Source organism: Orycteropus afer, unplaced genomic scaffold (assembly GCF_000298275.1).
Source record: "Orycteropus afer afer isolate SDZICR_OR568_19922 unplaced genomic scaffold, OryAfe1.0 scaffold00326, whole genome shotgun sequence".
In the NCBI taxonomy this organism is placed as follows: Eukaryota; Metazoa; Chordata; class Mammalia; order Tubulidentata; family Orycteropodidae; genus Orycteropus; species Orycteropus afer.
Window position 1 is genome coordinate 1,964,637 of NW_006921913.1, and position 14,200 is coordinate 1,978,836.

The following is a 14,200-nucleotide window of genomic DNA, read 5'->3' on the forward strand; positions in this document are numbered from 1 at the left end:
TTGAACTTCCAGCCTTCTGATTAGCAGTCAAATGCCTTAGGCACTATGCCATTTCGTCTAGATTTCAAATTTGTTGGTGTATAGTTCTTCATAGTATTGTTTTCTTTTGTTTTGGTTGGTTCTGTTGTGATGTCATCCCTTTCATTTATTATTTGTGTTATTTGCATCTTCTCTTTCTTAAGTTTACCAGTGATTTGTCAATTTTGTAGATCTTTTTGAAAACCAGCTTCTAGACTTGTTCGTTTTCATGTTTGTTTTTTTCTGCACTAATCTTTATTATTCCCTTTCTTCTAGAGACTGAAGGCTTCTTTTATTGCACTTTTCTAATTGTTGGAGTTGTTGGATTAAGGTGTTGATGTTGATTCTTCTTTTTTGTTGTGTGCATTAATTGCTATAAGTTGACCTATGTGTACTGCTTTCACTGTGTCCCAAAGGTTTTGGTGTGTTGTGTTTTCATTCTCGTTTGTTTCTAGGAATTTTTTAATTTCACACTTTATTTCTTCTTTCACCCAGTGGTTTTTGAGCAGTGTGTTTGTTATTCAGTTTCCAGTTTCCATGTATCTGATTTTTTTCCTCTGGTCTTTGTGTTGTTGATTTCTAATTTTATAGCACTGTGATCCAAGAAGAGGCTTTCTAGAATTTAAATGTTTTTAAATTTATTGAGGATTGATTTGTGTTCTAACATATAGTCTATTCTGGAGAGTGATCCATGTGCACTGCTAAAGAATGTACTTTTTTTTTTTGTTGAATGGAGTATTCTGTATATGTCTGTGAGGTCGAGTTGGTTGATTATGTTGTTGAGATCTTCTGTATGTTTGTTTAGTGTTTTTCTAGTTGTTTTGTCCTTCATTGAAAGTGGTATGTTAATGTCTCCTACTACTCTTAGTATCTATTTCTCCTTTCAATTCAGTTCACATTTGCTTTATGCATTTTTCATTGGGTGCATAGATACTTATTATGGTTATGTCTTCTTCATCTATTAACCCCTTTATCATCGTGTAATGTCCTTCTTTGTCTTTTATGATGGATTTTGCCTTGAAATCTATTTTATCAGAAATTAATATTGCCACTCCTGCTCTTTGTGGTTACCGTTAACTTGGTACATTTTTTTTCCATCTCTTTATTTTTAATTATTTTTTATCTTTTTGTCTAAAATAGTGAGTCTCTTGTAGGCAGCTTATTGATGGGTCTTGTTTACTCATCTATTCTGCCATTCTCTGTCTCTTGAGTGGTGCATTTGATCCATACATATTTAGTGTAATTAATGATAGATATGAATTTACTGGGGTCATTCTTCTGTGTTTTTTTTTTTTTTTTTATTTTTTTTATTGTGGTGCTGATGGTTTCCTTGTTCCAAATACTTTTGTATGCTGAGTTCATTTTGTTGCCAAGTTTTCTTTCCCTTTTCATTATTGTTGCTTTCATTATTATTTCTTCATTATTTTTGCTTTTGTTACTAACTCCTTGTGATTTTCTTCTTTCTTATTTTGGGTAGAAGGTTTTTTAATTCTCTTTATGGTTACCCTATTATAAATTCTTTTTTTTTTTTTTTTTAAATTTTTATTGTGATTTGGGTGAAAGTTTACAGAGCAAATTCACTGTCCATGCAGCAGCCCACATATACTTTGTCTCATGACATTGACTGCAATTTCCCACAATGCTCCCCTCCCACTTCCTTCCCAAAGTTACCTCTTCCCTATGTTCTTCCCTCCATGCACTCCTGCCCTCTGAGCTGTCTCTCTGTGCATACACAGACCTTCTATTCCCTCATGATTCATCTCTCCCAAGAAGTGTATCTACCTTATGTAAATGTTCAGCTCATATGCCTGTGCTTTGTGTGGCTGGAAGCCATAGAAGTGAGTTCAATTCCAGACCTGAAGGGCAGGTAGGGGCCATAGTCTCAGTGGTTCCATCAGGCTCTATCAGACCAGCAAAGCTGATTCCTTTTTTTTGTTTTTTAAATGATTTTGAGTTTTGTTCTACATTGTTCTCCCACTCTATCTAGGATCTCGCACAAGATCTCCCGAGGAGTGGTTGATAGTGGTAGCCAGGCACTGTCTAGTTCTCCTGGTCACTTAGTCATATAGGCTGAGGATCCATGTTGTACCAGTCACTTGGACTAGTTGTTTCCATGAATCTTTCGTTTTCTTCATTCTTCTTTGCTCTGGACAAGGAGAGACCCATCATTGCGTTCAGATGGCTGCTTGCAAGCTTTTAAGATCCCAGTTGCTACTCACCAAAGTAGCTTATGGAACAATGTTTTTGTGTAGCCTATAGTAAGTTTTTATCTTCCTAAGTTTGGAAGAGTTTGTTCTATATTGACATTTTCCTGACTTCCTCTGTATGTGGAGGTTTTATAATTATACGATTTATTTCCTATATTTGCTTTGTAGTTGGTATCATTTGTAGATTTATTCTTCTGGTTCTCTACTTTCTGTTTTGTAAGCTTATTTTAGATACGGGAATTCTTCCCCTGGGGTGGTTTCTGGATGGTGTTGTCACGTGTCTTAATCTTAGGTTGTTCTCTTCTATTGTTGGTTTTCTGTTGGAAGGATTTCTTTAGCATTTCTGGGTAGATCTGGTGGGATAGTACCTAAGGCATTTGACTGCTAACCAGGAGGCTAGTGATTCAAACTCATCAGCCACTCCTTGGAAGGAAGGTTGGGCAATCTACTTCCATAATGATACTGCCTCGGAAGCTCAAGGATGGGTTGCTGTGAGTCAGATCTGATGCAACAGCAATGAGTTTGGTTTCACTGGGTTGGTCTGGTTTTTACAAATTCTCTTAATTTCTGTTGGTCTGGAAATGCCCTAATTTCATCATCGTATTTGAAGGGACAGTTTTGCTGGATATATAATTCTTGATTGCCAGTTTTTTTCCTTCAAGATTTTGTATATGTCATTCCATTGCCTTCTTGCCGGCATGGTTTCTACTGAAAAATCAGAGCTTAATGTTTTGGTTGCCCTTTGTAAGTAATATCGTTTTTCTTGAGCTGCCCTCAAGATTCTCTCTTTGTCTTTGGTTTTGGAAAGTTTGATTATGATATATCTAGGTGACCTCCTCTTGGCATCTATCCTGTGTCCTGAGGAAGGAGGCTGCAGAGTTGTACCTCTTGTTTCAGTGTGAAAAAGGTCTCTTAGGCACCCAGCGGATGAGTTTCAGCTTCTGAATTAGGCCGCTAGAGATGCATGTACCCAGGGGTCAGGGTTAATGAGGGTGGGGCTTCTCTGTTCACTGAATCTTTGGCTGCAGAAAGAGTATTCACCTCTGTGTGTAGGGAAGGTATGTGTTGGTTAGATCAGGGAGTGTATTCCTCCCATCTTGATTCCCTGGTATGGGTTTGTCCCCCTTCTTGGTTCACATGGCCTTTTGTCCTGCTCTTGCCCAGATTCATTTGAGCAAGAGGTTGTCCTGAGTCTAGTTTCTTCAACCTCCCAAACACAGGCCTTTTGCTAGCCCGACCTGCTTTCTGTCAATGGTGAGTTGATTCCCTTTTCCACTTCCACTCTCTTTGTGGCTCTCTGTGCCCTTACAACTCTGACCTGATTCCCTGCACATTTTTATCCACCTCCTGCACATCTGTTGCTTACTTTGAAGTGCTCCTGATCTGTGTACACTGTCTCATTATCACTGTGTGGATTCCTTGAAGTTTTTTCTCCCCTCCTCTTTAGCATCTGTGTCTCTATTCAAGATGTTCCTCCTTTGAATGGTCCCAGTCTCTTCTCTTTCCCAGTCCCTAATCTTATTCTGTTTCTCTTTCCAGTCAGCACTCAGGCTAATTCTTTATATTCTCATTTGATGCTTAGAATTCCAGGATCATTATTTGTGTCTGTTTCACTCCGATTTCTGAATCTCGTTGTGGATGGAATTGCAGAAAGTGTTTGCAGGATGCCATTTTGTCTCTGCCTCCACTTAATTTCTCTTTACAGCTGCATAATACTGTATTGTGTATGTATACCACAATTTGCTAATTTTTTTTAATCTGTTGATGGATATTTCAGGTCTTTCCACCTTTTGGCTCTTGTGGAGGGTGCTGCAATGAATGTTGGTGTACAGGTTTCTCTTTTGAGTTCTTGCATTAACTTCTGAGTATATACTAGGATTGGTGAGGCATTCATTTGTTTATGTATTCATTTGGAGAGACTCCATAGGCTCTGGAGCCAGGTTGGCTGTAATGTTCACAGAAGCTGCTCACCAGGGCTCATTCATCCACGATGCTGCTGGGCGAGATCAAGCAGGCATCTTTTGGGTTCATTAGGCGAGTGCAGACTGTCTGGGCCACTCAGGGACCTCTTATACCTAGAATTGGGATTGCTGGGTCATGGTAAGTCTATGTTCAACTTTTTGAGGAACTGCCAAACTGTTTTCCAAAGTGGCTGTACCATTTTACATTTCCACCCGCAATAGATGAGTGTTCCTGTTTTTCTTTTTTGATTCGTTTATTTTATTTTCTGATATGTATGTCTTGTTTTAATTTTTAGTTACAATTGCTTTGTAATTTACATGCTATTTGCAAGTGTTATTTCCCCCAAATAACTGGAGATTTTCTAGTTATTTTTCTGTTACTGATTTCTGACTTAATTTTGAAGTATGATCATGCTTTGCCTTGATTTGAATTCTTTGATATGTATTGAAACTTGTTTTATGGCCCTGAATCTTGAAAATAATCTAAATGCAATTGACAAGGATGTGCATTCTGCTTTTATTGGTGAAGTGTTTTATAAAGGTTAATTTAGTCAGATTGGTTGATAGTGTTGATCAAATCTTCTATATCCTTACTTGTTTTCTGTCCAGTTGTTTTATCACTTATTAAGAGAGAATTTTTGAAATCTCTATTATTGTAATTATCTGTGTAGAATACTTCTCAGTTTTCCTCTAAAATCTAAAATCTAAAATGAAAGATGATTTGTCTTATTAATTAAGTCTCTCCAGTTTTTTTTACTAGTGTTAGCATAGTATATACTTCTAACCTATGTGTCTTTATAGTTTAAGTATGTTTTGTGTATTTTTAGACTGCTTATATTTAATGTGGGAGCTCTGGTAGCATAGTGGCTAAGGCACTTGACTGCTAACCAGAAGGCTGGCGGTTCAAACCCACCAGCCACTCCTCGGAAGGAAGATAGGGCAATCTATATCCGCAGTGATACTGCCTCGGAAACCCAAGGAGGGGTCGCTGTGAGTCAAGTCCGACTTGACGGCACATAACAACGTATTTAATGTGGATATTAATATAGTTAACTTAAGTCCATCATTTTGTTTATTTTCTATTTGTTTCTTCTGGTATTTGGTCCTCTTTTTTACTTTATCTAACTTCTTTTGGATTAAATAAATATTTGTTATACTTCCATTTTGTCTCCTTTTTTGACTTAACTAGCTACAACTGTTTTATTACTTTAGTGATTGGTCTAGGGTTTATAGTATGCTTGGGATATGGTATCATAGCTTACCCTTCAAGTGTTATTTTACCACTTCACATGTACGATAGTACATTTCCATTACTCCCTTCCTGGCCTTTGTTACACTGCTGTCACATATTTTTCTTATGTATATGCTACAAATACCACAATGTTTTCTTACTGCTCTTTTTTAAACAGTCACTTACCTTATAAGGAAATTTGACTAAGGAGAAAAACATTCTTGTATATTTGGGCAATCCTACTTCTGTAGTGATACTGCCTCAGAAACCCAAGGAGGGGTCGCTATGAGTTGGGGCCGACTCGACGGCACATAACAACAACAACAACATGTAGATACCATTTCCAGTGCTCTTCATTCCATTTTGTAGATTCATGTAGCCATTGTGTTTCCTCAGCCTGAATGACCTCTTTTAATATTTCTTTTTCTGTAGGTTTGTTGGTAATTAACTCTTTTTTTGAGTTTTGTATACCTGAACAAGTCTTGATTTCATCTTACATTTTCAAAGTATTTTAAAGATGTTGTTCCCCTGTCGTCTTGATTGCATTTTTTTTGAATGAGAAATTTGCTCTATCTAAAATTTTCTCTGTCACTAGTTTTGAGCCTTTTAAACATGACTGGCTTAAGAATTTTCTTCATGTTTCTTGTCCATTTAGCTTCTTTGGGGTATTTTTGGGTTTTAGCTAACTTCCATCAGATATGGAAAATTTTTGGCATTGTTTATGTTTTTTCTTGTCTCCCATTTCTGGATTCTAGTCACTCAAACTACACTTGAAGTTGTCTGACAGCTCACTGATGATTATTTCTTTAATGGAATTTTTTCATTCATTTTGGATATTTTTTGTTATTGTGTCCTCAAACTCATTCATTATTCTTCTATTTTGCAGTCCCATGCATTATATTTTTAGTCTCCAACATTGTGGTTTTCATCTCTAGAAGATATTTTTCTTTTTTTAAATATATCCCATGTCTCTTAAGTTGTTGAACAAGGGGAATATAGTTATAATAACTGTTTTAATGTCTTTGCTAATTCTAACATCTATAACAGTTTGCAGTTGATTTTGATTGATATTTTCTCATTCTGGCTTATATTTTCCTGCTTCTTTACATACTTTCTAATCTTTGATTGGATATTGGACATTGTGAATTTTATTTTGAGTGCTGGATATTTTTATATTCTTAAATATCTTATTTAGCTTTGTTTTGGGATATAGGTTACTTGGAAACAGTTTGTTTCTTTTGGTTCTTAGTTTTCAGGTTTGTTATTTTAAAAATGTTCAATTAGTAGTGCCTAAGGCATTTGACTGCAAACCAGAAGTCTAAGGCATTTGACTGCAAACCAGAAGTCTGGCGATTCAAACCCACCAGCCACTCCTTGGAAGGAAGGTTGGGCAATCTACTTCCATACTGATAGCGCCTTGGGAACCCAAGGTGGGGTCAGTCTGAGTCAGATCAGCTTTGATGGCAGTGGGTATTCTCCACTGCTGAGGCAAGACCTTTCTGAGAAGTTTACCTAATACTTAGTGAATATGAACTTTTTAGTTTGACTGTTGAAAACAGATAATGTTCTTGCCCTTGTATGAACACTGAGCATTGTTCCCTCTAATCATCTTAGTGGTTCTTTTCCTAGTTTTACATGGTTTCTTCATGTTCGTATGCTAATTACTATTCTGTCAACACCTGGGCACCCTCTGTGCATCTCTTTTCTTCTAGATATTGTGGCCTATCAACTTCAGCCACCCTGTTCTTCTCAGGATCTCAGCTCCATTTCCTCAACTCAGGGATTTTCCTAAGTTCTTCCTGCTCCATCCCCCACCCCCTGCCATGTTTTGGAAGCTCTCATAGCAACCCCTCTTTGGGTTACTGAGGCGGTATCTCTACAGAGTCGATTGCCCAATCTTCCTTCTGAGAAGTGGCTGGTGCGTTTGAACCACCATCCTTTTGGTTAGCAATCAAATGCCTTAGGTACTACGCCACCAGAGCTCCCTGTTAAGGCAGTAAGCTAGAATAATCATAGTGCTAACATGGTGTGTTTTTCATATCTCAGGGATCAGTATCCTTCATTGCTTGATATCCAGAGGACCAGTAGGTGCTCTCGTGGTGTAGTGCGTAACGTTCAAACCCACTAGCCACTCCTTGGGAGGAAGACTGGGCAATCTACTTCCATAGAGATAACGCCTCGAAAACTCAAGGAGGGGTCACTATGAGTCAGAACTGACTTGGTGGCAGTGAGTTAGATTTGGTTTTGGTTTAGAGAACCACTGTTTCATGTATTTTGACTTTTTTTTTTTTTTAATTGTCATTTGGGTGAAAGTTTACAGAGCAGATTCACTTTCCACACAGCAGTTCACATTCTCTTTGTCTCATGACATTGACTATAATTTATCCCAATGCAACAGCTCTCCTCCTACTTCGTCCTGATAGTACCTCTTCCCTGTGTCCGTCCCTCCATGCATTCCTGCTCCCTGAGCTGTCTCCCTGCGCATATACAGCCCTTATTTCTCTCATGATTGTTCTCTCCAAGGAGTGTATGTATGTCAGGTACATGTTCAACTCCTATGCCTGTCTTTCGTTTGGCTGGAAGCCACAGGTGTGGGTTCAATTCCAGAACTGAAGGGCAGCTGGGGCCATAGTCTCAGTGGTTCTTACCAGGCTCTATCAGACCAGCAAACCTGGTCCCACCTTTTTTTTTCCCAAATGATTTTGAGTTTTGTTCCACATTGCTCTCCCTCTCTATCCAGGATCTCCTACATAGATCCCCCTCCTAGTGGTTGACAGTGGTAGCCAGGCACCGTCTAGTTCTTCTGGTCTCATATCTCGTGTAGGCTGCGGATCTTGTGGTGTACCATTGACTGGTTGTTTTAAGACGGGAGTCCCTGTGACTTCATCTTGGTTGGTAGTGAAAGTCCAATATAGATTTTAAGACTTGATTATAGCTTAGAAAAGTATTTTAATTTGGTCCAAGGTATGTTAGTATGCTTTAGATTTTAGAGGACAGTTGAGAAGTATTCTACAAAATGAGTCTAGTATCAGGTGCATATTGAACATCTGTCGTACCTTCATACCTGATATAAATAAAATAATATACTACATAGTACTACTGTGGAGACCTAGTTGCACATTGGTTAAGTGTTCAGCTGCTAACTGAAAGGTTGGCAGTTCCAACCTACCAGCAACTCTGCAGGAGAAAAGACTTGGTGATCTGTTCCCATAAAGGTTATAGCCTAGTAACCCTATGGGACAGTTATACTCTGTCGCGTTGGATCACTGTAAGTCAGGATTATACAATACTGCTGTGATGAAACACAGAAATTTCTCTCCTTTTTCCAGATTTTGATTAAACGTAGCTCAAGAATTTTATCGTGTGACTAATGTGGTGTTTTTGTCAGTGGTTGTTCAGGTACCCCAGTACTTTCAACTCTTGTTCTGTTTAACATAATAAAGAAAGGGCCTGATTTATTACCATAAGAGATCCATACTTTTAGTGTTAAGTTGTTGAAAAGCATAGCCCCTTTTTGTTCTTTTGCCCATTAATCAAAAGCTAAGTAAAGAGCAGAGAAACAAATTGTTCAAAATGTGGTTTCATCTTCTAGAGATTAAAAGTATATATGGCATTTGGTTAAAAGTCTCTGTCACCTCTAAAATCAATATATTGACTACTATGACATTATCAGTTTGAAACATGGAAATAAATTTCATGGGAAACTTAGGCTTTGAATTCTTTGCAGAATCAATTTTTAACTCCCTTTGCAAAGTGGATTGTATGTACTTTACATTATTTCTATCAATAGAGGGGAGTTAGCAAATAAAAGTCTCAGAAAATACTGAAAAAAAAAAAAAAACCCACCTATATTAATAGTCTTCTGTTCTTTTTGGGAAGATAGTGAATGAAAAATTACATGAAGATTTTAATGCAGTTAGTCTAAGAAGCTGTTAACTTGCTCTTAGAGTAGTATCTAAAAATAAACCCTTTAAAAACTTTTCTGATTACAAAAAAGAAAACTTTATTGCCATTTAAAGTATTTTTACCAGGAAATTACATATGTAAGAAAACATTTATGATCTGTTTGAGGGATCCTTGATGTGAAAATTAAGAAAAGAAATTACTTTTAGGTCTTTGTCTGAAGCTATGTCAGTGGAAAAAATTGCTGCAATCAAAGCCAAAATTATGGCTAAGAAAAGATCTACTATCAAAACTGATCTAGATGATGATATAACTGCCCTTAAACAGAGGAGTTTTGTGGATGCTGAAGTAGATGTGACCCGAGATATTGTCAGCAGAGAGAGAGTGTGGAGGACACGAACAACTATCTTACAAAGCACAGGAAAGGTAATGAAAGTATTTTATTCATTTTAGCACGCATGTGTATAGTTAATCTGTGATAGGCTATAAAATTGTTTAAAATTTGCTATGAGGGGGAGATTTCATGTTTTACCTCTTTGAAAGCTTAGTAATATAGAGTTCTAAGTGGCTATATTTATTATTCCAGTAAAGCAGATGGTTATGAGCTGCTGAAAAAGTGTGATTGAAAACAAAAGCCCCTTTATGTACACATCATTTGGAAATGCAAAGAGTATAGCCCAATTTTCCTGTTCAGTTAAATTTTGCTTTGAACTACTGGACACTGGGAATATTGGTGACAAGCTCTGTGGTCATTAATATCATTAATCTCTCCCTTCTACCCCCCAAAATAGAGAATTTACAGAGATCAGTCTGCAAATATTTGAGTATGTATCATAATTCTGTTGTGTGGATGTAGCAAGATTTATTTGTTTCTTATTAATGGAAATTTTTTTCCTCTAGTATTGTAGGGTTTTTCTTCTTCTCTTCCTATCTACTTCCTCCTTTTCTCTTACCCTCTTCCTCCTCTTCTCTTTCTCTCCTTTTCTCCCTTTCTTCTCACTATTACAAGTAATGCAATAAAGAACATCCTTGTACATATACCTTTGTATGTGTATGACAAAAGGATTGTTTTCGGGAAGGAGAAATTATTGGTCAGAGAAGATATGTATTTTAAATTTTGGAAGATAAAAATGTGAAAGATACTGGATATTTAATATCTTAATGAATTTAACAACGTTACACTGATTGCTTTACATATTTTCCCCTTTCTTTCTCCACTCCTTCAATTTTATGTTTTTGTTAATTTCCCACTGATTACCAATGGTTAATAGTGATAATTTGGTAATAATACTTAAGTGTCTAAAATCAGTGATAAAATTGAGCTTTAACATTGTTGTAGGCAGACTAATGGTGGTTGAGAATTTAGGAGTTCTAGCCTTAAATTTATTATGACCTTCTAGTAGGAACAGAGCTACTACAAAGAGAGTATTGGAAGAAAAGTATTATTTTTTTTTCTTTCGTACTTTGACTTATTCTAAAAAGTATCTAAAGTAAAGATTAAGAATTATTCTCTAGAGTTGAGAATTATAAAGGAAACTGAGAACATGAACTGTTTCATTTCTGTATTTGCAATAAGGTTGATACTCATTTTCACTGCCAGATATGGCCAAAACTTGAATAATACTGGGATTCATAGTGCTACACCAATGTTCATTATGATTATTGAAAACTCACAATAAAGGAAGAAAACGTGATATGCCTTGCCTTATTTTAAAATAGACCAAACATTAAATATTTTCAGTGAACTCAGATGAACAAATTTCTTTGAGCTCTAGATGGCAGTATTGTATCATCATTTTAAAGTAAAAAACCAAAAAAGCAAACTCAATGTCTGTAGAGTCTATTCCAACTCATAGTGACCCCCAGCCAAAAGGGCAGGGATGCCACATGTTCAGACCTCCTCTGACCCCACAAGAGGAAGACAGAATCACCATCAGTAACCCTAGGCCTATTACTGCAAGGCCAGACGTGCTGCCGCCCTCCAGCTCTTTCACCAATCGTTTCTCCCAAAGCACCCACCACCTCTCTCCTGGGATCTATAATTCACTGCAGTGGCCACACAGAACTCAGAGATTATGGGTTTGTTAGGGAAGCACCAGGCTACAATTCAAGTTCAGGAAAAATGGTCAGACTCTTTCCCAGCCCACAGTCTCTCTCCTAACAGCCTCTCACAATCTCTCTTCCAACAGTGAGTGTCGCCCGGTGTCTCACTCAGCAATGTGTGTCTCTTGCATCTCTTTCAGCAGCACGTCTTCCTCAACCAACAGTCAGAGAGAGACGACTTCTGCCTCTAGGAGGCCTCCTTTTGAGCCTGGCAGAGTGGCCAAACTAACCAATCATAACATCAGAATTCTAAGCACCTGAGAGAGAGAGCAGGAACCTCCCAGAACATTGCTTTGTGTTATGCCCAACAAAAGTACCCCAGGTGGATAACTTTTACAATCAGGAGCTCCTCAGTTGCTCACAGCAAATTCCACCACAGAGTTTACAAAGACTTCTGGCTAGAAAAACCACACTAAGTAATTTATTACATCGTACCCCCGTTGGGTTTCCAAGGTGGTATCTCTGTGGAAGTAGATTGCCCAGTCTTCCTTCTGAGGAGTTGCTAGTGGGTTTGAACTACCATCCTTCAGGTTAGCAGTCAAATGCCTGAGGCACTACGCCATAAAGGCTAGTTCAGATTTAGTGTCGTGGCACCAGCGTAGCTTAGTTAATAATTTAAGAATTGTTTAGTAGCTAGATTTGCTTTTATGAGTATTAATATTTTTAAAAATAAAAAACAAGTGGATTGATAGTCTTTCAGTATGGTGTTTTCATCTGGTAAACTCAAGAAATACTCTTAGGTACTCACAGCACTAAAAAGCCCTAAGGTTAAGTCACCCCTTTATTATTATCAAGTTTAGAATTTTTGGATTTTCTGAGTTTCAGGATGAAAGATAGGTTCAATACTCCATAAAAAATACTATCTTATACCATTCAGATTATTGGAAGTACCTAGAATAAAGTAACCTGATCTTTTTAATTAACTAATAAAACTTTTAAAATCATACAAGTTAACATCTGGTTATTGTTGAAAATGATGAAAAGAGGTTAATAAAGGAAGGTAATAATCATTTCCTATCAATCTACCACCCCAAAATTCAGTTAATTAATTAATTCTTCTAGAATTCGTGTCTCTTAGTATGTTGTTATTTTTAAAATAGTGATAATTTGATTTTAATAATATATTTGCATTTTTCACTGTGGATACTTGTACTGATGGTAAGAAAGCAATGTTGGGAAAACTGCTAGCCCCTTGGCATGAATTAGGGCAGTAACATCAAATGTTGTTAGTAACCATTTTGATGTTTGCCACTTAATAATGTTCTGATGAGGTTCTAAAAATTAGTAATTTTGTTAAATCTCGACCCTTAATTTTTTGTCTTTTTAATATTTTATGATATGAAATGGCAAATTTGCATAAAGCACCTCTGTATAATACAATGTAATTGATGGTTGTCTCCACAAACAGCACTTACACCTTTGTCTGACTTGTGAGCTGAAGTAGCTATTTTTTCATGGAAAATTATTTTTTATTTGAATAACTGTTATTTGTACTTGGTTATTTGGTGGACTCCCCCTGCCCAGAAAAGGAAGTAAGCTTGTTGCTTCCAGGAAAGCATCTGCCAATAGTTGTTGCCAGTTAAAAATGTGAGCTTTCATGAGAAAATTAGAATTTTGGGAAGTTTCTTATCTGCCATTGAGACCTTAACAATCAATATTCCAATTCTTAAAAGATTCTTCTGATGAAATCCATGATAATATTGTTATTTATTATTAGTTGATGTTGAGTTGATTTTTGACTCATAGCAACTCCATGTGACTAGAGTAGAATTGTCTCATAGTGTTTCCTTGGTTATGATCTTTATGGAAGCAGATTGCCAGATCTTTCTGCCGTATAGCTGTGGGTGTGTTCTAACTGCCAACCTTTCAGTTAGCCTCTGAAGGCTTAACTTTTGTACCACCAGGACTCCTTTTGATGATATTAACAAATGTAATTTGTTTTTATTATGTAAGCAAATGTGTTAATATTTGGAAGATCTGCATAACTCAGTGATTCAAAATTTTCCAGATGATCAGTGCATAATATTATAAAATCATGCATGGGTAAAAAGATGTATTCAAAATATGAGAGAAACCGGTGAATTTTAGCGTACAAAATACAGAAAGTTTTATAGATATGATTTCTGTATTACATTAATCTTTAAGAAACTACCACTTAGTTTTGTTTTGGTATGTTATCTAAGGATAATATCCACAATTATCTGAAAAGCTATAATAATACTTCTACCTCAACTGTATACCTGTGAGGGTAGATTTTCTTCATATTCTTTGACTAAGACAAAATATCACAGCATATAGTGAATGTAAAAGCAGATATATGAATATAGCATCTTTTATTAAACTAGACATTCAAGAGATTTGCAACAAGAGATTAAATAGTATAATTCTTATTAATACTTTTTTCCTGTGTTTGGAAAATATGTCATTTATGTTTGCATGTATAGATTTTTTCTTTTTAATGAATTCTTAAGTCTTTTTAATTTCTAATGTGATAAATACTGGTAGATATAATCTATACAAACTTAATGCTCTCAATAATTTCTCAAAGTCTCAGAAATTTCTGAGTGTAAAGTGTTCCTGATACTTTCCCATGCTGCTTTAAAGAATAACAGGAACTAGATAATACTGTAACTGTGGCAAAAGTTATAGTTATATTTCAAGTTGCCTATTATTTTCTATTACCTCTTTATTTGTATAGGAGCTCTGGTAGCATAGTGGCTAAGGCACTTGACTGCTAACCAGAAGGCTGGCGGTTCAAACCCACCAGCCACTCCTCG

At 36.5% G+C, this 14,200-nt stretch overlaps 1 protein-coding gene across 1 annotated transcript in view; it reads left to right on the top strand.

The window, feature by feature from the left end:
* Nucleotides 1-14,200, top strand: part of CDC73 (cell division cycle 73) — a 201,177-nt gene that overhangs the window by 23,381 nt on the left and 163,596 nt on the right. The window contains exon 7 of the mRNA XM_007952169.2: nucleotides 9,530-9,746. Within this exon, the coding sequence (XP_007950360.1) occupies nucleotides 9,530-9,746 (217 nt within the window). The remainder of the gene's footprint in view (nucleotides 1-9,529; nucleotides 9,747-14,200) is intronic.